Raw genomic sequence first — 23,984 nt, 5'->3', positions numbered from 1 at the left:
ACTTGGTTCTACAACACACAACCTCTATGCATATACTGCTTCTTTTCCATGCATGGCTTTTCTCATAGTTTTTCATCCAAAGCTCCTTGGGGTAGAAAATCTCTTTTCCAGTGCTCCTGAAAGCAACCTAAGGTATCACTCCCTACCCAGTGGGAGTAATAACTGAATAAATAACTGAAGTGAATGAAATTGCATTAGCATCTTATCAGACCAAATCAGAAAATCCTTAGACAAAACCCAAAAAACACTGAGTAAAAACTGAAGTAGTATTTGCCCCAGACATCAATGCAAACAACAGCTCAAGAGCTTTGTATCAATGTCAAATCTCTTACTGCCTTTCTGCTTTACTTCTTTTTCTTCCTGCCCTCTATACCAAGCCTTCACTGTCTATTCCCCAACAACAACTGGACTGTACAATCAGCAGGATAATGCAGCTGCTACATTTTTCTCCATTCTCCAAACATACAGGCAGTATTTGTCTCCATTGTGGAGAAGAGACAAGGTCCTATACGCTCCGGTAAGGAGAGAGAGCAAAGACAGAAACTTTGCAGCTTGAATCTAATCCCACCCAGGGGGTCAAATTCCTCCCATCACTGGCATTTAAAGCCATGGACATAACAAAAAATAGCCTGAACATGTCCAAATGAGATAATTTAAAACAATGAATAGTAACTATTATTTTCTTAAGATCTCAACATTTCTCTCTTTGTGCAAGTTCATTGTACAATAGAACAGGTTGACTTTAAACGAGAATTAGGCTGCATCTTTTTTAGTATGCTCCAGGTAAAACAAGTGAGCACACACAAAGGGCACCTGATAACATTATCTGCAAGTGCACTATTGGGTAACTGTTTCCACAGGTATAAAGGACTGTCAGGCTGCCATAAGACTTCATGCTAATTGCTTGTTGTGTGTGTTATGAAATGTAAATTATGACTCCCTCAAAAACCTGGAAAATTGCACTTATCTAAATCTCACAGGATCATAAGGGGACAGCCATTCACATAATATTTCTCACCAAGAAACATAAAAATAGGCTCTGCAAAGATGCTCTGCACAAGGAGAGACAGAGATCTGTTAGTGTATATAACAGTTGTCTTGCTGCACATGCGGCTCCAAATCAAATTTGCAAACTGGTGAAACATCTGGAGGGGAGAGCCTCAGATGGTGAGAACCATCACAGTTATGGTAATACCTACTGCATTTCTTTTATCAAGCGTGAGGTGAAATTAAGTAGTTAATATACATGACAATTAAAACAGTTGACATAATTATCAAATACTGCATGACTCCTGTGATTGAGTAGTAGGCTGAGGAGGAGGCAGGGGAGCTGCTCTGTAATTTCTGTTTTACCTCTCCTCTTCCAAAAGAAAGTCTCAAGCTACTAAGTTCTTCTGAATAATGAAACATAATAATGATACTTATATGTATTTGTGCCAAAAAAAAAATAAAAACAAAAATATATTACAAGAAGAAGCACATCCCATAAACATTTTCACTGCTTTCATTATTCAGGACCAACCAAGCCTTATGAATTGTAGTTATTTATGATGCTTTATATACTGTGTTTGTTTATGCACAAAATGTTTACCTACTTCCTCACTGTGGCTCTCCATCATTCAGTAGCAAGACAGGTCTGATTTCAAACTGCATTGTAAGGGTCTCATTCTCATACCCTTGCAGGCCCTCTATCCTGCAAACACTTAGTCATGTGTTTAACTTTATGTATACATAGTAGACTCACTGAACTCATTCATGAAACTCCGGGCTTATTTAAATTGCTACAGGTTTTACCATTGATTCCAGTTGGACCCAGATTTTATCTAATGGGACTATTTACATCTGAAAAGCTGAACACATGTCCAAGTCTTTGTAAAACTGAAGTCCCAACAGCAAAGCCAAGGCATACCACTGCCATTTTATCTCTTACTAGCACATCGGTCCCACAAAATAATTTGCTTTTGTCTTTAACAAAGCTAGGATAAAATAAAAAGATCATCACTAAAGCTGATAATTAAGTTATATTTTTCCTCCTTTTTGGATATTAGTAAGGAGGCTATTCATTCTCTCCAATCTGCTCATTTTTTTCCATTCCAGTAAGCACAAATAGTTAATGCATAATCATCTAGGCACAAACACTGACCTTGCTTAGCTGGAGAGTTCACTTGACCATCTGTACTTCAAATAAGAATAAATTTCAGGCAGGTACAAGAAAAACATATTAGTAAGCTGCAGTTGTCTTTCTTTAATTACAACACCACCAATATTCACCCAACCTAAATTTAATTCAATTAAATCAAGGTTTAGTCAGTTCCTGAAACAATAATTGAAATATAATCTCTGCATTTGCTTTCTCATTTAGTTTTATTTAACACGGACAGTGTAAGGCAACCCAATTATCTAACATCTGACCTTCAGCAAAAAACAAAAAGGAAACCCAAAAATTGCAAAGTCAGAAGGGATCCTTTGCTGTAGAAAGTAAAAACTTAGAAGTTCCTGCTGGAATTCAGAACAATGACTAATGAAATAGGGACTCTCTGAACACAGAAAAAAAAATTGCTTCTTCTGACTACCATACTGCTTACTATATTTATAAGCTCATAAATTCCCAAGGGCATAATTTGATACTAATTTAATCACTCTGTTGGAAAAGTCACTGATTTCAGGGTGTATTCCTGCACTTTATCCATGACCAGCACTGCTGGTACAGACATAAGACAGCATTCAAGTATATATATATATGTCTATTATCATATGTGCAATCAAATATGCATATTATATGCAACTATCCTGTCATGAAAGGGTTCTTTTTCATTTTACACTACAAAATACAGCATGATAAGCAGTCTTCCTTGAGCAGCTTATTCTACAAGTGTGCTCACTTACTCTTGGCAAGGACTGAGTGGTACAATTTCAGGTCCATGCTAAGAACTATCATAGTATCTGCTCTTCCTTAACAGGACTGTGGTCTACTACCTCATGTATTTTATATAGAATTTCAGTCCAAGAAAAATGAGGATAGAAAACAAATACTCTCCACTAATATCCTCTCAGCCACATACAGCAGCATACAAAGCATAATGTACATTTTCATACTCTGCACGCAGATGTTTCCCCACAATTTCTTATCGTGAAAGTATGCAAAATAAAGTGCTCTCAGTGCCCTTGCTCAAGCAAAAGCCTTCGGCCATCGCACCCACTGTGCTACACAATGAACAGATGTGCCTACATCCCTGCCCACAGTAAGATCCCGTACAAATTATATTTTAAACAGAATTGTTTCAATTATACTAGACCAGAAGGAAATAAAATTTTGATAAATCATTTTAATCACACCCATTACTGAAAATTCTAAACCGTGTCATTTAATTTTTCCTTAAATATTTACAGAAAGACTGAGGCATAGGTATTAATAAAATACTCTTTATTCTGGAATCCTGTAATCTTTTCCATACTTACATTTACCTGTGTCTTTATTTACATGCTTTAGACTAACTTTATTTACTCAGAAAACAGTACCCTAACACTAGGATTCAGTAGTAAGAAACTCCTTACTAAATCTGCAAAGTTCAGTCTGCAAGATGTTCAGAACAAGCCAAGCACAGAGCCAAGTTGGTAGATTTAAATATCATGCACAGCATGCGGTTTTTGGAAACTGTGCCTAACAGGGTGGTGTCTTGCTTCAAGCTACATCAGAGCTTTTCAAGATATGTATATGATACTCATCACCATGGTACCTGCAGACCTGTATTATCCAATTTTCCTGCTTACACAAGACTTCTTCTCCAACACTATCCCCAAGCAGCACTAAGATCTAGAGCTGCATAGAGAGCAGCAAACCTTTTTTCCTGCAAAACTAGTTTATTTCCATACACATCAAGTCAACAGTTCAAAATCACAGTAGGTTGAGCACATATCTTAGTTATATATGGACAAAATGCTACAGGTGTTCCTATACAGTCAGCATTTTCATCATTTTTCAAGAGGAAAATACCAAATATTAATTATTAGTACTGCCAGCTAGCAAACTAGATATGTGGCACACAAATAGTGAAAGTCAATATTCCTTAAGGCCTTTCTTTTTTGTGGGATTCTTTCCTCACCTCACCAGCCCCTAAACAAGGTGGCCTTTAATTGTTCTCAGACACGATTGCTCACATTGATTCAAAGTGGAACACTGAGGAAAAAAATAGAAAAGTGAGCTGACTGTCCCCTAGAGGAGAAGAGTTTCCTGCAAATTCTTTCACAGGTTTTCTGTAGCTTAGCAGAACAGTTTTGTTAACTTACAAACAACAACTTTTTCATTAATATCCTTACATTATTTTCTTTTGTCATGTACTAGAAGCAGGCTCTAAATTCCCAAGGACCAACTAGCTTCCTTGCTCCCTGGACACCCAATCCTTCCCTTTGCTTTTAACCCTGTTATCAGTCAGACGTGAAGCTCCACCTACCCAAGCCCATCAGGGTAAGTGAGGGTTCTGCTCTGAAAGCATACAAACCTACTCATTCAACATCAAACAAAGTAGATTTAGTGTGACTTTCACAGAATCACTAGTGTTGGGAGGGACCTCTGGAGATCATCTAGTCTGGCATATACCCACTCCACACTCTCCAAATAAAGCAGGTTCACCTGGAGTAGAATGCACAAGATTGTGTCCAGGTGGGTTTTGAATTATCTCCAGAGAAGGAGACCCTCCACAACCTCTATGGTCTTTTAATAAAGCAAGTACAGCAAAACACACTCCAAAGAAACCATGGCCAACCTGCTCTGGCTACACAGCATTTAGACACCTCACAATTCTATGGAAAGGGGAAGGTATATAAAATAACTTCCTTTTTTTAAGACTAAGTCATCAATTTAAAATAGCCAGACGCCCACTGTCAGCTGCCCTTAGTGGGCTCCAGCCACACTGAACCACCCAGTCACAGACCTACAAAAGATGCGGCTACAGCTGCCAAGAGTTTGCAATCACATCATGAGCAGGAACAGGGGGAGAGAAGCAGAAGTAGTAAGAGATATATAGTAACTTGCACAGTCGCTAGGGGCACATCCAAATAGCCACAGGCCCATTTAGGTGGAGAGGGCATCTATCTTGGGCTTTACCTGCCAGCAATACTCCATAAGCCACATCACCATAACAGGAGTTGAAGCTACGCAACGCTGGTGCAAAGCTGCTTTCAACACCCATTTCAGAGCCCAGGTAGAGCACGAACATGACTGGCAGCAAACAGCAGTGCAGATGGAACTCTGGGGTGATCCAGCTTGATTTCAGCATGAGGTCAACAACATGAGGAACCATTTTCGTTGTGGCCTTTCCCCATCCTTAAGTCTTCTCAATAAAAGTGCATTTGGACAACTCTCCACAAGCATGATGTCTATTAAAGAGAAATACTAATATTTCTAATAAGTCAAGTGATTTACATGCAAGAGATGACTAAAGTACTGTGAAATGGAATAGAACATAAACTACATCTTTTCACACAAATAGAAAATTTATTCAAGTATACTGGTATTACAAAGAAGCTATAAAGAACTGTTTGTGCTACAAAATGAAAGCTGCTAGACACAAAAATGCCATTTTAGTTGATTTAGTTTTTTCATCATTCTCTTAGTACTTTTTATTTCAGCAGGCTTTATTTATACAGCGATGCAGCATTTAAATTATTTTTTTGGCACTGGAACCTTAATTCAGATCAAAGTGATTTTAAAAGCCTAAGTTTTCTTCTGCTTTAATTATAAAAATGTAAAAGATCTGAAGTTTAATTACAAATAATTAGTTAAAAAAGGAAACCTTTCTTCTGCAACTAATATTACTTCTGCCAGACCAATCTTCTTTTCTTCCTAAAAAAAACCTCACAAACAAAACAACCTTTAAAACCTTCCTCAAGTACACTGAAACTGTTTGAAGAAAATGAAACACATACACCAAAAATTCACGGAATTTATTACAAGAAAATTCGTGTTGTAATTCAACATTTTGCAGCAAGGAAATACATAGATAGATGCATACCATACCTAGAAGTATCTTCCCAGGAACTACAGAGTATTTCTTATTGGCATGAGAGGTGGGAAGAGGCATGGAAAGCCAAAGAAAGAATGGCATAATGAGAGCAACCTTGCTAGAGACTCTCAAACCAAACTTCCAAACCAATCTTCACATATTATTTCAAGTTGCCCAAGACTCACTGATTAAATTCTGGCACAAACAAGATCAGATGGGCCAATACAGAGAGGTTTAATCAGAGACATAAAATATTCTTCTCATTTTAGTGGTATCTTTAGGTATTAATATGGCCTTGGCCATATTGATCATCATCATTGGTCTACTTTGGCCTGCAATCGGGAGACATGGAGACACACTATCTATAACGCTGCTGCTTCTTTTGAGAACACACACAGAATCATTCTTGAGGAGAAAAGACAACGTAGAAAGAACCGTGTCTTGCCGATACCGCCTAAGGAGAGACTTTCCGCTGTGCCTTCTGCAACCGGACTTCTCTATCTCACACTGGCCTTTTTAGCCATCAGCGCGCTAGTAGCAAGAATGGGTAGAGCCCTTCCCAAATCTTCGTTCACAAAGACTAGCCGTGATGATGATGGTATCTAGGCTGTTGATGTATAACACACAAAATAAGGTTTCTTAAGATCCTACCTCACTTCCGAGCCTAATTTATCTTCTTATTAAAATAATTTTAAAAATCAACCCTATTGCTACACTAAGCAGTAGTATCAGATAAATAAAGTATCAAATACAACAGAAGGCATGACAGCACCTTCATCTTCACATAAGTGTTGAAAATGAGAGGATAAAACACAGCATAGCATTCCTTATAATATATTTTTATTTGAAAAGAAAAAAATCTATTTTAAAAAAGCATCTGAAGCATGAAAAAAGAGTACATAGCAGAAGGTTCAAAATCTACAGAACAACAGCTACAAGTTCCACCACAGAGTCACACTCAAAGTGTGGGCTCCTTGCACTTCAGTAACAGAAATTCATAGTGTTATTTTGGGTTAGGAAAGCTACTCTAAAGGCCAGAGGTGACTGCAGGCATCTCATCTGAATTTCCAACTGGACCTAATCCCCTTCTCAAAGTATCCCAGTAAGTACAAGTCCCCTCAAACAAAGTAGCCAGCCAAACATAACTGATTCCAACCCAGGAAAGTTGACAGGCTGTAAAATGAAAACAAGGAGATTCCAATATTTCCAAAGTGCTACAATATCACATAAAGGCAAAAAGCACCAAGAGGATCAGTTTACAAAAGAGAAACTACTGAACAGCCTATAAAGGCACAGGCATTGTGCAGTTTAAAAAAGGAGATTTTTAAGTGTATAATTTAATGTGCTGCTTTACACATTGGGCAACAAGATCCTCCCATTGTCTTCTCAAAGGCCACCATTGAAAACAGACTCTGAAAACAATGAAGTCAAAATACAAACACACAAAAGACTTGGAGAAACCAAAGTTAAAGTTCCAGAAGTAGACTTTTGGAATGAATTCTCACTTCAAGGTTTCATATGAAAAATCAGAAACAAATTAGTCATTTGCAAAAAAAATCAAATTATTCTGGATTAGGAATTCCAGTTCTCCCCATGTTGCCTCCAAGATGTTCACCTATTACTTTATAACCCAACAAATTGTATCTTTCAATCCAAAGTGACTAGTAAAAGACTGTCAAGTATATAGGCATTAATATAGTAAAGAACTTCAGTTGACAACTCACACCCTCACAGCAGCTTGAACTCTGGGTGTGCTACAACGTGCCTCAGGGATATATCCTGGGGTAAAATGCAGGCGCCAGATTTACCATAAGACACGTGGTTCCAAAATCAGTCACACGCCGAATATTTAGAATTTAAATTACAACAGGGTAAACCTCCTCTGCCTACCTTACAGAGGCAACTTCAGCACATCAATCTGCTTTTACACTCATGCCTGTCTTCCCCTGGAGCCCTTTATCTCGTTTTGGAATCTGGATGAAGACATATCAAGGAGCTCTTTGATAAAACCAAACAGTTTGATGCTAGTTGGGTGGATTTCTGGGCTTGGTTTTAACAATAAAGGGCTTGGCTGACCCCTGTCTACAGACATGTTTTATTTTCCTGATACCAGTGTTAATTCTTAAATACCTTTATAATGGACAACATCCAGTGCCTCAGCATTCTCCTTTTTCACCCCATTAAGTAATTATGTCACCTTAAAACCACTGCAAACATCAACTTAAAGAGACTATTTCAATGAATAGTATTTTTCAGTGCTTTATTCATACACTGGAACTCCATGATGGGTCTTTTAGTACCAAAGTAAATAACCATTACCAGCTTCAATAGTTGCTGAGAAAACATTAACAACTATTTTAAACAGCATCAACTGAGAAATATTCCGGCATAGAAACTGGAGGCTGGATGCTGAATAAGGCACTCCTGATGCATCACAATGCTGGAAGTCTACACACTTAGCCAGGCACCACCTCCTAAAGAAAAGTACCTGACTGACAAAGCCATGCAACTCCGAGCTACATTCCTCTGTATCAGAGAGAGAGAAAATTCTTAGAAAAGCAGTTAAAAACCGAAGTTGCAATTGGAAACGTTGTGTACATAAATGAAATGCTATTTCTAAGTCGGGACTGCAGATAAACACTTGTGTTTCTATTTTATTTAGGTATTTGAGAGCGTTCAAAGACTGACTTCCCACCTAAGCACTGGGGGTAGGTCATTTGACAGTGATGATGGGGAAGTCTGGAGTCTGGTTCCTGGGCCCAGCACCAGTTACTAACTGCTATATGTAAAAAGCCACAGAGGTAGGAATTAAGGACAGGACAGAGATCTAAGAAGGGTTTAGGCTGCTGCTGAGTAGGTGTGTTTCCATGACCATTTTGGTCACTGAATCGTGACCCTGTTTCAAGAGTTCAAGTATTTTTTTTAAGTACGCAAATTACCATGCTCCATGGAAATAGCATGCAGGCACTGGCAGAGATGCTACCAATTACTGTAGTTCTGCTACCACGTACTGCATTGTTCTTCTGAACTCGTACTGGACTAGCTGACTAAAACACGCAGCAGTTGAAATTATACAATCCTCTCATTAGAAAAATAGCCTAGAGTAATGCTAAGTGCAGAAACACCCACCCTGGAAACAGGATGCTAAATTCAGAAAAACATGTCCTCCCCTCAACCACAAGGTCAGAGGTCAGGGCAGGGTTTTTTAGGTCTACTGACAGGTTGGTGAATAACAGGGGATGCCACAGACCAGTCCAGTCATCTAGAAGTAATGGTTTGTACCATCATGTGGAAAATCCTAGTTCAATTACCTGTCAGTCTCTGGCTTTCTGGGCCAGCTGGGACTGAGAACGCTCCTGAGGCCAATGTGCTTAAATCCTGGCAAGAAGGAAATGATCTCAGGCACTCAGTGACCCCTGCAAATAAATTAAGGAGCCTTTGTGGCAGACTAATGAGAAGCCTGTCCAGCTCTCTGCTGGAAGACAGATGCCAAAAAAGATGTGGTCTCAAATTTTACGTATACAACAAAATACTGCTATTTAATATAATGACAGTGTATATATGCACTATGTTTTTAGAGGTTACACTGATTCTTAACAGTTTTTGAAGAACGAATGTGGGCCATTTGAATAAACCACTGGACAAAAAAAGATATAAAAGACAAAACATCTTAAGATAAAAGCACAATAATTTTAAAACAAAGAGCAATTAAAAAGATGAAGAGATGAAGAAAATAAGGGGCATGAAGACAGTAAATGAGTATTATATCCCTCCAACTGAAACCTCCCACTATTCTGGAAAAATCTCCTCATGAAGCCACTAGGACAACGAAGGCTAACAGAGTAATTCACAATGTCCTAGGGAACACAAGGATTAGTATTCAAGGAAGTCACTTTTACTTTTTCTCTCTCTCAAGGCTTAACAAGGCCAGGAAAGGCCAGTGTGGTAAAGCATCATCAACAAGCCATCCCCAGTTACAGAGGCTGTGTGACAAAATTTCATCAGCTTCAACAGTCTGATTTACCGATTTTCTTTTTCCTTGAAGTGAAACAGAGATTGATAGATTACTTGATCCTTGGCTGCTGCCCCAGTGATCCAGCTTGTTTCTTTGTTTCACAACAAGCTGTCATACACAAACAGCAGCAACCCTGTGCTAGCCTGAAGCATCCTCTGAAGACAGAGCCAAGTGCATGTCACTGCCTTTGGAGATGTCTGTTATAAGCTATTCACAGGTCTGCAAAATATTTCAACTGTCTTGAAGTAACAAACTGAGCAGCAGTGTTGACATGCTAAGTAATATTTAGGATGCCATTCCAAAAAACACCTTTTTCTGACTCTTGAAGTTTCATTTAACAACAGGCTGGCCTTTGGGGAAAAATGGTTTAGTATGGAGCTCTGCAGAGGGTGAAACTGGGAAAGAAACTGCACCCTCTAACTGAGGAGGGACTGCCTGTGCAAATAATAACACAAATATTTCAAGTCTGGAGGACTATCCTGAGACAGTAAGCATGCGACCTAAGAACCTGATCTAGTAGATGTGAAATTCTACTGCTATCCTTACTTAAAAAACCTGCCCACAGAGCAAGCTCCCACTCTAAATAAGGACAGTTTATACGATCAGTCACCCCAAGCAGGAAAGCAAGAGGGAGTTCAAAGGTTGCCAAGCTCAAAGGCACAGGCTTCCACAGTCAAGAGAAATTCTCAAATTTATTTAAAATTCCAAGGGCCAAAGAACAAAGAACTTTCAGCATAAGGTTCAGATCTCCAAATAAAAGAAACAATCATTTCAACAAAACTTAGGGTTAAAAGAACATTGAGGGAAATGGACAGTTTAAAAAGGTTTCTTTTCCAAAAAAAAGACAGTTAACCAAAAAGCTGAGTAAAGCCTGTAAAATATTTAGAAATAAAAATTTTAAAAATCTAACCTAAAACAGGCACAAAGAACAGATTCACTTTTATGTAAGTAACAATAACAATAAGCAACTCTGTCTTCTGATTTACTCTGTTTTTCCAACTGTATATTTCAAGACATATATATATAAAGATAGATAGATAGATATAACTTTCACCCCAGATTGGCAGCAGGTTTGCATCTACAGCTTCAGCATCAAATATTTTAGCTAAAGAAATTCCATAAACAAAGAGTAAAGTCTGATTCAGTCAACTTCAGAGAAAAAATTTTAAAAAGTCCTAGCAGCCAACAATAAGGGAAGGGCAAATTTCCAGATGAGGGAAGCAAAGGAGCTCTAATTCATCACTCTTGCAGCTATCAGATGGTTAACAAATTGAGATGAGATACTTCGGAGCCTTTTCAGTGACTTTCACTCTGGCAAACTTTAAGGATTCAGAAGTGCAGCTGGAATACATATGGGAGATGCTGGAGAAAGCTGATCATTTCAATTTGTAGCTCCATTGTGTGCTGGAAGAACTTCCTGCAGATGAGGCACATCCCATCAGTGACTCAGAGAGACTCTCCGTCTGCTAACAGTCATGAATTTGTTCTCTGAACCAGCTACTAGAAGTGACATGCTTTATGTTAGTGTTACATATGCAACAAGAATCTTAAAAATAAAGCCTGTAGGGGCATAATTTCTTTTTTTGCTTCCAAAAATGTCTATACAAGAGCATCTCAAATTAAAAAAAAAAAAATATTTTTTAAAAAAAATTTTTAAAAAATTTTGATAAAAGGAAGATTTTACATTTTTCATATTTTGATCAAAGTGTTTCATTTAACACAACTTTTTATGCACAAACCCTTTCAAAATCAAAATCTAAACATACTTTTAGGTTACATTCAGCATTTATAAATGAAATTGGTATCATATTAATAGATTATTATTGTGCCAGGTTCATCCCATTACTTACTGGTTCACTTGGTTAATACTCAACTACATCACCTGAAAATTACACAGCCTAAGTTACTTAGGCTTCTTCTCCGGGTTACCTTTTTCCTTCATGAATATGTTAAAGCCACTGTTTCATATACAAATTATGGTGGTTTGAAATTAGCATGCAGAAGATTGAATAGAGGGGACAAAGGGAAAACACTACAGAGAACACACAAAAGTCCCTGTCTTCCCACACCTACCTCACTGTTGGAATTCAGATTTCAGCCACCTGCAAACTGGAGCTACTAAAAGCTACTGGAGACGTGCACTTGGAGCTGAAAAATTGAGAGTAGATGACAAAAAGGGCCCATAAAAATCAGAGATGTAAATTAATAATCAAATATACACACACAACAAGGAGACAGATGGCGAGCAATTTTCCCCAGTGTACTTACACTTGTTCTTCTAGTGCGTGTATTTGGGTCACTTGCTAGATTAAATCTCATGTGACAGACCCAACAGAGGTACTGTCAAATGTGTATGGGCTCGGCCTGTTTTTAAATTTTGCAAGTCTGACACCACAGGGTGAAAACATTTATCGTGATTTCTTCAACGCAGTTTGGAATATTGCCCAGCAACTTTGAAACAAGGCTGATGGATATTTTCTACCATCAGCAAGGCTGCCTCATTCAGGCCAGCTAAATAAAATGTGGTACAAGCTAGAGAAAGTTGGTCTGCACTACCAAATCTCATGGAAGAGTCCTGACATGGACACGGACACATCTGTACACGTTTTCCAGAGCACAGGTTTTGTTCATGGGTCCCTGAGAAAATACATCACTTGAGGTTAAAGGTTCTTACTCTTCTTAAAATATGCCTTTCTTCTGACATTTAGGAGAAGAAAGGAACACCTCAATGGATGAGTTGCTTCTGACATGTTCACTTTAACAATGCATGACCTCAGATACGCAGAACACTAAATCTTCCACACTTCAGCTATAACGTGGCAGTGACCTGTCTTAGTTAGCATAGGTCATATGAAGGACTACAGTTTCAATGTAAGGCACCTGCAGATCAAATTGCTTATTGGGATGGGGAGGGGGGCAGAGGAGGCTTAAATGGCAGCAAAAAATAATAATGCAGATTTGTAAGCCTAATTGCAGCAACGGGTTTCCCTCCTGTAATACTGGTAGATATTAGCATGAAACACAAACTACATGTGCAGAGATTAGCCCCCTAAATCTGCCAAAAAGCTGGATTTAACACAGTGCAACAAGCAAGATCTTCAATGCATCTGCAGGAATGGCAACTGCATTTCTCCCTACCCCATTACCATTTCCAAGATGATTTTGCTCAGCAATAAACAAACCTTTATTATAAAGCAACATGAGCTACTGTGGCATTAGATCAACATCTAAATATTCCCCCCTCCTTCCCTCATTATCTCTGTTTTGGGTTACTGCATGCTGCATTCAGCTTCAAATAAAACAAATAAGGAAAAATAAGGAAAAATACATCTATTTGCTCCTAGTTGAACAAGGGGGGGTCATAGTTCACATGTAACTAGGAAATATCACAGCTGTCTATGAGAATTACAGAAGCAGGGACGAGGATGGCAAAAGCTTGTGTTTTCTAGGTCTACACCTACATGGACGAGGGGGGAAAAAAAAAAAGCAGTGCTTCTTTACACTGGTTCTCGAGTTTAAAGACTGTCACTTGCACTCAAAGTAATCAATAAGTCAATTGATCAAAAATATCACATGTTTGTACTGATCATGTATGTGCCATATATCTGTTTAGTCTGAAAGAAACAACAAGTTAGGCACACTAATGACCAAAAGTAAGAACATCTACATTTGGTCACTCAACTTCCTCAGGCTTTAAATTCATTCAATTTCAGTTTAATAGGGTGAAGGGTGGGAAATAAAATATTGAATCCTTTGATACAGAGTCATAAAGCCCACACTACAAGCAAGTTTGTTATATCACTGTCTATACAGTCTTTGCTTTGGTGCCGTGCTGCTGCTAAAATATTAAGTTTTACCACTGGGAAATTGATTTTGCTATAAGAAGTTTTATGATGCCACTTAATCTTGCCCAACCTACGTAAAAAAATACAGAAACCAATTACAGACAGCCTTTATGTAGTAAGTTTGATCACTATATTAAAAAGAGAACAGTCTGATGTAATTTCAATATGATGGCAAAGGAAGCAGAAAAAGCCATAGCAACATGCTGCCCTCCTGAAATAAGACATCATAGGTTCCCATCTTAAATGCACAATCTTTATTCACTTAAAATTAGCAGCATGATCCATCTCCCTCATGGAGGGCTGTGTCCTGCAGCTCCAGCACCAACCTCCTCTTCTAGTGTTACATTTCAAGCGGGCTCCTGCAGGGCAGCAAGATCCTGTGATTACAGTTAAAAGAATACTTCGGGTCTGAGAGCCTGCCTCTTTGAATAGATAAACCTTTCTAGTTCAACAATTACTAGCACGAAACAGCCATTTCTGCCTCAACAGCCATTTCTGCCTCGTCCAGTCCAGTGCTGCAACTGAAAAACATCCTAATTAGATGACCCTCACATACAGAAATGCCATTAAATGGCTTTCAGAGCACTCTAGTAAATGCCTAAATCTCAGCTACAATGACAGTACTTTATTTAGCTAGCAGGTAAACACAAACAAAACAGTATTTTAGAACATCTAAATAACCTGGGATTAGTACTAGCAAAGACAATGGGAGATTACCTTTTCCACCCTTTCCGAGATTACACCCAAATGCTGCTTTTTTCTAACTGCACACTCAGGAAAGATCAAGAGTAACCTTGATCTCCACATCAATAGCACCAGGTTGTTCTTCGAATTGCCTTCCCTGCCTAACCAATTTGAACCGGCCTACAGGACAGGCTTATTAAGCATGTCCTTAAACAACCCAGTTTTGCCCAAACATTGCAACATATGCTATATAGGGTTTTGTAAATATTCCACAACTCCTAAAGTTCTTAACTATAACAAGGGGTTTAAAATAGTATCGATGTGTCAAAGTATTCACTACTTTCTATTTATCCAACTCAGACCTCGCATTACAGAGTAACAGCTAATTTTTTCTTTTATTGTTTGTGAATGAAGTCTCAAAACTTTAAAATACGTTTAAGAAAAATCATTGTAGGGAATTGGAAGACTCACAGAAACCTAAAACCACTTAATTGCTCACAAGGCTTCAAGTGTACGTAAATGACCTGAAGGGCTGAAGCCTGAATTGCCACATTCTGCAGCCAACTCTGTTTCCAGCCAGAGACCTAGACCAGGACTAACACTTGGCATTTGCTTCCAGTACAATAGATTTAATAGTAGCAAGCCTTGAAAACAGGGGGGAGTATTCCGGAAGCGGTGACAGATCCTTAAACACGGCAGGTGCACTGTAATACCGCTTAAGGGAGGAAAATTCCAACTTTAGTAACTAATCTACTCCAGGACATGCAACTTGTTTCCCAAGGCAAATGCCTAATTAAAGACACATCTGACCCTTTTGCATCCCATCAGCGCGCCGGGAAGTTCAGCTCATCCGACCAACACCTTCCTGCTCAGGCACATCCCTAATCCCACCTCACTGTGCTTCCTCGCGTCCCTCCTCTCACATCAAGGCATCGACCCTGCCCAACAGCTGCTCGGAGTTCGAAGGCATCGGGAACCTGCACCGCGCCGCAGGGACCCTCCGCTTCACACACCCCACCCAGGGGCACTCAGTCACTCCCTTGCACACACAGACACCCTTACCGGTGGCCAGCTCCCGGTTCCCGGAGGACTCCAGCCGCGCTGCCGGGACGGGACGGGGCAGGGCGAGCCGCGCCGAGCCCCCGACCGCCCGCACCCGGGGCCACAGAGGAGAGAGGCTGATGAAAAGCTGTCAAAGTCAATCCCTGCTCACTTTTTGGTTGGTTTAATTCCAATGGAGCATGAATCACCCCAGGACAGTTAATAAGTTTAGCCAGGCGTGCTGTTCTCCCTAATACATTATAATTATGCATCTGTTTTAAATGCTATCAGATTAAGTCACCGGAAAAGGCACAAAGCGGTATTTCCCCTGACTGCGAACAGCGCCTTCCCGCAGCTCTGGTGGGCAGGTACGGCCAGGAGAGGAGCAGGTGGGGAGCCCAGCCCCAGCCAGCCCCGCGCCGGTCCCGCCGGTGGTGCTGCGCTCCCGGGAGCAGCCGGGCAGCGGGGGTGGCTTCCAGAGCGGGTCTCGGTCCCGGGGGAGCGCTACGACGGGACGGGAGGTGGCCAGGCGCCCCGCTGGCACCGCGCATCAGGGATCAGCCTGGGACATGCCAAGTTAGAGCGGAGGGTCCCTTCCCGCTGCTTGGGGTTGGAGAAGACAGAGTCAAAGCTGTCGAAGCACCGTGAGCGGCGGATGCCGCCGCGGCCACCCAGAGCCCAGGAGCCACGGGGACCCTCCGGCGTCACCCCGGGCACCCCGAGGCGGGGCGGCCAAATCCCCGCTCCCGACAGGTGGGCAGCCCCGCCCACCCACCCAGCCCCGCCGCTCCCCGCCCTACCTGTCATCGTAGCAGAAGTCGGCGCTCAGGGTGTTGAGGTACAGGGCGAGCCCCAGGGCGCTGCTCAACAACTCCGCGATCATCTCTCCGCCTGCCGCCGCCGCCGCCGCCGCTCTCGCACCGAGGCAGCCCCCTGCCCTGTCCAGCCTCCCGCGCCAGCTCCGCCGCGCCGCCCCCGCGCCCCCCGGCACCGCGGGGCGCTGCTCTGCGCTCCGCCGGCCGCCGCAGCCTGACGGCGTCCCCCCGCTCCGCCGCCCCTACCCCATGGCAGCGGGGCGAGCGGAGGGGAGAGCGCGGCTGGCCTGAGCGGAGCGGGGCGCGTCTCCAGGTCCCACCCTCTTCCCGCGGCGACTCGGCGCTGCCGCGGCTCCTGCTCCAGCTCCGGCCCGCGCCCCTCTCGCTGCCGAGCCGGGAGCCGCCGCCGAGGCTCTGGGAGCGCCCGCGTGGGGCGCCCCGGGCTCCCACCGCGCCTGCGTGCGGACCCGCCCCGTGCCCGCCCCTCCGCGCCCCGCCCCGCGGCCCCCGCGGCCCCCGCGCCCGGGTCGTGCCGAGCTGGGCCCGCGGCGCACACGGTGGGTCCAGCGGGGCGGGCGGGGCCGGGCGCGGGTCTGGGCGTGACCCGCTGCCTCCGGTAATCGCCGAGCACTGCCTTCTTCGAGGGACTGTTTTCTTTCCCCCTTTCTCCTGTCAACGGTTTCCTTTCTCTGTTTTTTGACTTTTTTTTTTTCCCTGTCTTCTTTCAGTCATTTTTCTCTCTTTCCGGTTGCTTTCTCTTTCGTGTCATTTTTCTTTCTTCTTACTTTCTTTTCCCTTTTCCTCTGTTCCCCTTTTCTTCCTTTTCCTGTCTTTCTTTTCCTTGTTTTCCTGTTCCCCTATTCCCCCTTTTTCTTCTTTTTCCTTAGCCTCAAAATAGAGCAGATTAATAGGAAAGAGTGGGCCCTTACCACTGTGGATGGGATGCCAGAGCAGGGGACTTCACGCTCCCAACTTATCCACAGCCTGGTATTTCCCTCTCTACTGGTGTGAACATCCATGGGGAGCCCTTGGCTGAACTTCCAGTTAAGCAAAACCAAAGGAAAACCACTGATACTTGGCAGAGGGAGCTGGAAACAAAGGCACCCCAAGACAAAGGAGCGCTGGAAGCTAGGGCTCCTTCAGGACAGCCCCACATCAGGGTGCTGCCTGAACGAGGTGAGGTGGGCATAGCTTGAGCTGCACACTGCGAATGGGACAGATAAATAGACTGTGAAGGAAACCCAGCTGGGGGAAATAATGCACTGAAAACGTCTTACAGAATTCATGGGATATAGAGGCATGAAGTTATGGAATGGATTTGAGTCCTTCAAGAGAATTTTTTAAATGTTGCCTCCTTTCGTTGCTAGCCAGCCCTTTTGTGTAATTATTTCTTCATGATTTCCATCAAGCAGCACATCACGCTGTCTGAAGAATGCGAGTCTGTACATCAAGCTGTGTCTAATAAATTGAGGAGCTTTTAACAAGTTTTCTTTCTCCCCTATGTGATTATTTAATGCTCTTCTTTGCAACCTCAAAATACACAAAGTGCATTAAGACCTTTTCTAAGCAATGCTTAAAGTGCTCATGTAAAGTCTGCCCCAAGTGTCACAAACATCTCAGCTGCTTCTACTTAGATTCAGGGAATGTGTTATCACCATCAGTGACAGAAATTGCAGACATGGGAGGAGGGTGCATTTTGTTGAGAATATTAAAGCTTTGAGGGACTTTATTGAACCCATTAGCAGATCACATTGATCTGGCATTAAACTTTTCAACCTAAAGCACAGAACATAGTAACCTAGATTTTCAAGAGTTGGTACTTCTGTCAGAAGACCTGTGATTCTTCCCTTAAAATGCCGATTCTCAATGTGATTATGGACCTACTGCCAAGATCCCAATCATCATGACTTAGTCCTTCTTGCTGCAGTGAAATTGCTGAGCTTACACACTAGATTTGCACAGCTCTTTCTCTGGAACATCCTAATAAACTGCATAAAAAACAGTGTAATTGCTGCTGAGTCACAGTGGCAGAAGTCTCTTATTATCCATCAAAAGCATATGTATTTTTTCTTCAGAGGCAGAACTACTGACTGGGGTAGATGAGGGCTAGCAGAAAAGCTTTAGAAACAAAACAAATCCTTCAGGAAAAAAAAGTTTAACGAAGCCTGACACTGTCTAAATAAAGCAAATGTCAAGAAAGGGTAGGATGAGGTATATAGACTCTGTAGAAAGTACCTGCTCCCCAGGACATCCCAAGTGCTCCAGGGTGGCTGGAGATAGTATTAGGGCTACATCAGCCTGTCCTAGTGGATTTAGCTACACTGACAAGAATCCATAAAGTCTATCTTGCAGAGATGTTTGCCTGTATAAACAAAGGGTAAGTTTCTTCCCAATGGTAAGAGCTTTCTTGGAGATAACCTGCTTTATGGAAAGAAATAGATGGCAACGCGTGCATGCACCACCCCACCTGTCAGCTCTGGGACTCAGCAAGCCAGGCCAAGCTGGGGGCAGCAGTCAAAAAGAGCCAATGCAGAAAGTTGGAGACAAGTTCAACATAAAAATCATTGTCCTTCTTAAGCAAACAACACTGCAGAAGTAAACAAGAGGGTAGAAATCAAATCATGATGGAACAATTCCTTCTTTTCCTTGGTTAGTTAAAAGTATTAAATGCATGGGGTTATGAACAACATAATTTACTATAGCATCCAGAGATATCGGATAACATTCTGATTCATAGCAGATTTACAGTATGATGTACAGTAATCACAAGGTGTCAGAAGAGATAATATAGAAATTCAGATCTGTCACTAAGCAGATATTTTGAAAATAGCCTTCACTTCCAGAAAGTCACACACTCTGGTATCAGGGAAAAGGGAAGAGGTGTAGGGTTGTAACAACACATAATAATAACTGTAAAGTTAACTAGAGTTATGTAGTCTAACAGCTGACCTATTGTGTATAGCTTAGTAGACAAATTCACCTTATTTTGCTTTATTGCAAATATGGCAATCAAAATGATCTGTTTTAATACCAGTTGGGAAATTTCTTCATTAGAGACATTATGGACTCTGAGTCATTGTGCTACAATATACTTCACCTAAACTGTACCTGAAAGATTAAGTTGTGGCACAGCATGTAGAAATACATGTCTGTCACAGTGACAGATTTGGTTAACCGGTCATTGACTATGAGACTTTAAATGTCAGGGTAATGCATGTGGTACAGATCCCTCAGCAGATTAGATTAGACACTTCAATTTCTATACACTGGATTCATTTGCTGGAGCTTGTAGAAAATATTTGTGTCAGATTCCTTACAACATCTGAGAAAAGAAAGGCTAGCCCCTTAAAAGCTGTTGGGGTTTTTGGATATTAAGTGTTACTATAGGAATAATCAAGTGGGATTCTTAAATTTTTTGTGCTCAGATACCATCAAATAAGTGTTATAACATATTGTGCCTACTTTTGAACAACCTAAATTACACCCAAAGATGTGGCTTAATGAACCTCAGAAATGTAAACTTTGGTGCATTTACAAACACCCATGCAGTTGTTATTGTTACCAGTTGAGGATAAGCTGGTGTTTTGTGAGGAGGGAAAAAATGACCTTACTTTCATTTTGTGGACTAGGATCCAAGCTGTTGTTTCCCCATCATGCTAACAAGATCATATTAATCCTCAAAGAGAACAGTAATCTCTAAGAAATGCCTTTTTTTTTTTTTTTTTTTTAGTTTGCTAACGTTATGATAATAATGTCAGCAATGACAGCCAAAGAAAATATAAGTTGCAACTGCAAAACTATAAAATCTTATGGAAACCTGCTTGAAATAGGACAGTAAAAACTAAACACATGCAGAAAAAAAAACAAGAACACATAGGACTTCCATCAGTACTTGAAAGAGCATTTAATCAAACACATTTCCTAAGGACGTACATTTCCAGGAGGCACCAGTTCCTACTTTAGATCAGTCAGTGGAGCTAGAGTATTGCTGCAGAACTGGACAGAGGGGGAGAGAGAGAGAGAGAGAGAGACAGAGAGAAAACCAGTGCATTTTTAGTTTGACCTAATCTAATTATGCAGACTCTCTCTGGAAGGAAAAAATATAGTTAAAGGGAAGTTTCTTGTATGGACAAAACATGCAAGAACATTTCTGTGACTCACAGGTAAGCATATCTCAATGGCAGAGAAAAAGGCAGTTTTTAGTTTCTTATGAATTTTCAAGGATGATTTTTTAATATTACTCCATTCTAGACTAATCCTAATCTGCTTTACTTATTTATCTCCCTTGTCCTTTGAGATACCTCAAAAAGAGATCAAAAAGAGTTTTTAATCCTTCTTGTTCAGAGTAAATTGACAGTATAAACTTCCTAATTGCAGATATGTCTATTTGTCATTTCCCAGAACATGAACCTCTTCACTGTTTTTTCATATTTCATAAAAATAGCAATATACCAGTTTTTGGTTTTTGTTGTTGTTGTTCTGTTTATCAAAGCAGCTCAAAGGAACACAGATTCTTAAAAGGTGGCTCTGAAAGCAAATTAGAATTAACCTCATTTTAAACAGGGAAATTGAGGCAACTGGTATTTGTATCAGTTTATCCAGATCATAGGGGAGCTCTACAGCAGAAGAGGAATCTATCTGAGATCCCAGCCGTGATTCCAAGTCATTCATCTGCTTTCATCATGAGATCATCCTTCCGTTCACAGTAATTGATATTTCCTTAGACAAAACACAATGGAATTATCTCAGGGATTAATTTGGCCTAAGACCTTGATTCTGAGGAAAGTCCTACTTGACAGATGGATGCCTGCAACATAACCAAGAGGTCTGTGGCGCACAGCCTGCATTTTGTGCAGGTGGAGGATAGGGAGTATGAGTGGTATATCATATCCTGCTTCTCATCATTTCTTGGCAGCTGTATTGCCCAGTAGATGGAAAAGCTTCATCAACAGCTGAAAGTCTATTCCTTGTCATCTTCCTTCCCACAGAAAGAAGCGAGTCATTGTGTTGTCCATCAGTCCTCTACTTTTTGGGTTACTGACATTTCCCCTGTGATGCAGATGTTGAAAGGCAGTTTTTTACTCAAGATCTGTCTGCTTCTACTTCATTTGTCCTTCACATGTTCAACTTGGGATATAGGCTGTGAAAATTGGACAAAAAATGATGCATCTCTATGGCAGCAACATCAGACCTTTGTCCCATGGCAGAACAAAAGCAGCCAAAGACGCAAGTGTAATTTCCACCTCAATCCCTGCAGATTTTCTATGGAATAACCTAATTTACTTCTTAACTTCAGTACATTCTTGGCTTCCTTCTGTAAAAGCATGAAGTAAAGCCAGGAAAACCATGATTACTCTTATTTTAGAGGGAACATGTCAACATTACTAAAACATATCTAACACCAGCAAAAGCACAATTCTCAAAAGTTAAATAAACAAGGGAAAATTATTATAATGAATAAACCTTTGATTACTTCTAAGCAGAGTCAGTTTGACTTTGCATAAGAATGTGTGAACCAAATGGTGTTTTTACTGCGATGTAGACAAATCCAGAGAGGATAGTCAAGGAGTTCTAGATTGTCAATGAACAATAAAGCAGAAACAGCAACTGAATTAACAGAACTAAATTATTTCTTCTCCTCTACTTGCTTAGTTGGAAAAATACCTTCTCTATATACCTGAAATCCCGAATGGAAATCTCAGATGGCCTCTGCCTCCATACTTTAAAATAAAATTAGCATGTGCCAGCAATAAAGTCATATTAAATTTAATTTTTAATAGATTGAAGACATTACTGCATTTTTAGTGTATTAAAGACATTGCTACTTTGAATTAGAGCTAAGGTGGTTCCTGTTTTTATTTGCGAATATGGTAAAATACAAAGCATGAACTGTTAATGGGTTTTTTGCACACAAGTTTTGTAGTGGAAGTTTAATCAGTTCAGTGGAGCATTCACAGCTTTTACTGACTGCAGTGAGTCAGGAAATGCAAGTGACCCAGATTCCTCTCCTGCAGTGTCACACAGATAGATATAGAATTGTATACGTTCTGTGAACACCGAGTCAATTGCTTGGCTACTGGCTATTACATATAGATGCTGGATTCCAGTTACATTGATGTGTGGCGTAGGATTCAATGAAGTGGAGATTATAATCTCCGGTGTACACAAAAATAAAATTATTTGGAGACCCTATTCAGGCACTTTTTTCTCCCAGGTACATTAGCACAGGGGAGAGAATTCCCTGTGTTTTGCAAAGTGGCATCTTTCTAATTTATTTAATATCTCTTTTTTTTTTTCCCCTTAGTAATGTTTGCTTACTCTTTTTGCTTGGGAAAATATACCTAGCTCTAGCTCCCATAAAATTTATCATCAACAAAACAAGCCATTTATGTCAAGGCCTTTCCACACTGGTAACAGCAAACTTGGACTTTGATCAATCTCTGGTGAATCTCTGTAAGAGAATTTAGTGTCACAAGACTGTGTTTGTTATGATTTATAGGTAAAGTTTATAAAAAGAATATTACCTTTCCCATTTCCACTAGAAATTTTTGGAAAACAGCAGTGTCCTACTGAATGCATCTCATGGAAAATACTGACTTTTTGTATTAAAGCCTTCATTTAGTTTCCTGAATCTGCTAAGGAGTGAAAGATACAACCTGCAGGGTCAACAAAAGGATTTTCCCCTATACTAGCTACCATGTGATTAAATCTGTATTTTGCAGGGCAGGTACATTGTCTGAGATTTTGAATCATGTTTGCAGCTGATGTAACTTGTCATAGCTTCACATAACTGTCACAGTTTCTATCATCTAGTGCCTATTCCTTAATACTTAATCCAGAAGGAGGCACAAAAAGGGCTAGAGAATGTTGACATTTTAAATTCCTTCCTACCCTATTTTGCACTAGAAAGAGCATTAAATTTGGCTATGAAAACAGAACCCAGATTTTAAAATAGCCAGGTTCTCTTACGCATCAAGGAGAAAGAAAGATATAAACCAGAATTATTGGCTTTCTGTAATATTTTATATTCAATTTTCTGGTTACATTCATGCCATATAATTGCATACACATGTGTGTACATGCATGGTCCTTGTTGCACAGGTCTACAGCCAGATTTTTGTTCACGTGCCAGAGCTCTGCCATGGGTTCAGGGAGTTGCTGCCCCACTCTTCTTTATTTTATGTACAATGAGGAATGCTCCTTCCTATATCCAAAGGCATGGTTTGATCCCATTGATATCCATTTGGCATCAGGCTGTTATTTACTAACCTTTCACCACAGCTATTAAACACATGCACGTGCAAGGTGGGTCTGCTCAGTTGTCTTGTGTTATTAAAGTCCTTTACTGAAATACATACTCCTGAGTGATTCCTCCTGGCTCTCCACCCTATTCCCAGCACCCACAACATATAGACCCATCCAAAGCACAGGGCATATTCCAACTGTTTCCAGGAAACTGCCTTTTCCATTACCTCAGAGTTATCCCTCTTTCCTTGGACTCACCCTCAGCACTGCACTGTCGTATGTGTTAGCCTATTTTAGTGAGGGGCTTGGAAGAAACCCACCCATTTTATAATCCTAT

General features: G+C 40.8%; 1 protein-coding gene across 2 annotated transcripts in view; it reads right to left on the bottom strand.

The window, feature by feature from the left end:
* Window positions 1–16,744, bottom strand: part of TMTC2 (transmembrane O-mannosyltransferase targeting cadherins 2) — a 244,734-nt gene extending 227,990 nt beyond the window's left edge. Inside the window, exon 1 of one of the 2 annotated variants that reach the window (XR_007629963.1) lies at window positions 16,388–16,744. Coding sequence is in view for 1 of the 2 variants with exons in the window: in XM_050324145.1 (XP_050180102.1) it covers window positions 16,388–16,470 (83 nt within the window). In the remaining variant the exon portion in view is untranslated. The remainder of the gene's footprint in view (window positions 1–16,387) is intronic. The other variant, XM_050324145.1, reaches the window with a different exon arrangement.
* Between the last annotated feature and the right edge of the window lie 7,240 nt (window positions 16,745–23,984).

This window comes from Myiozetetes cayanensis, unplaced genomic scaffold, assembly GCF_022539395.1.
Source record: "Myiozetetes cayanensis isolate MyiCay16 unplaced genomic scaffold, myiCay2020 scf3, whole genome shotgun sequence".
In the NCBI taxonomy this organism is placed as follows: Eukaryota; Metazoa; Chordata; class Aves; order Passeriformes; family Tyrannidae; genus Myiozetetes; species Myiozetetes cayanensis.
This window is presented reverse-complemented; position numbering and strand designations above follow the sequence as displayed.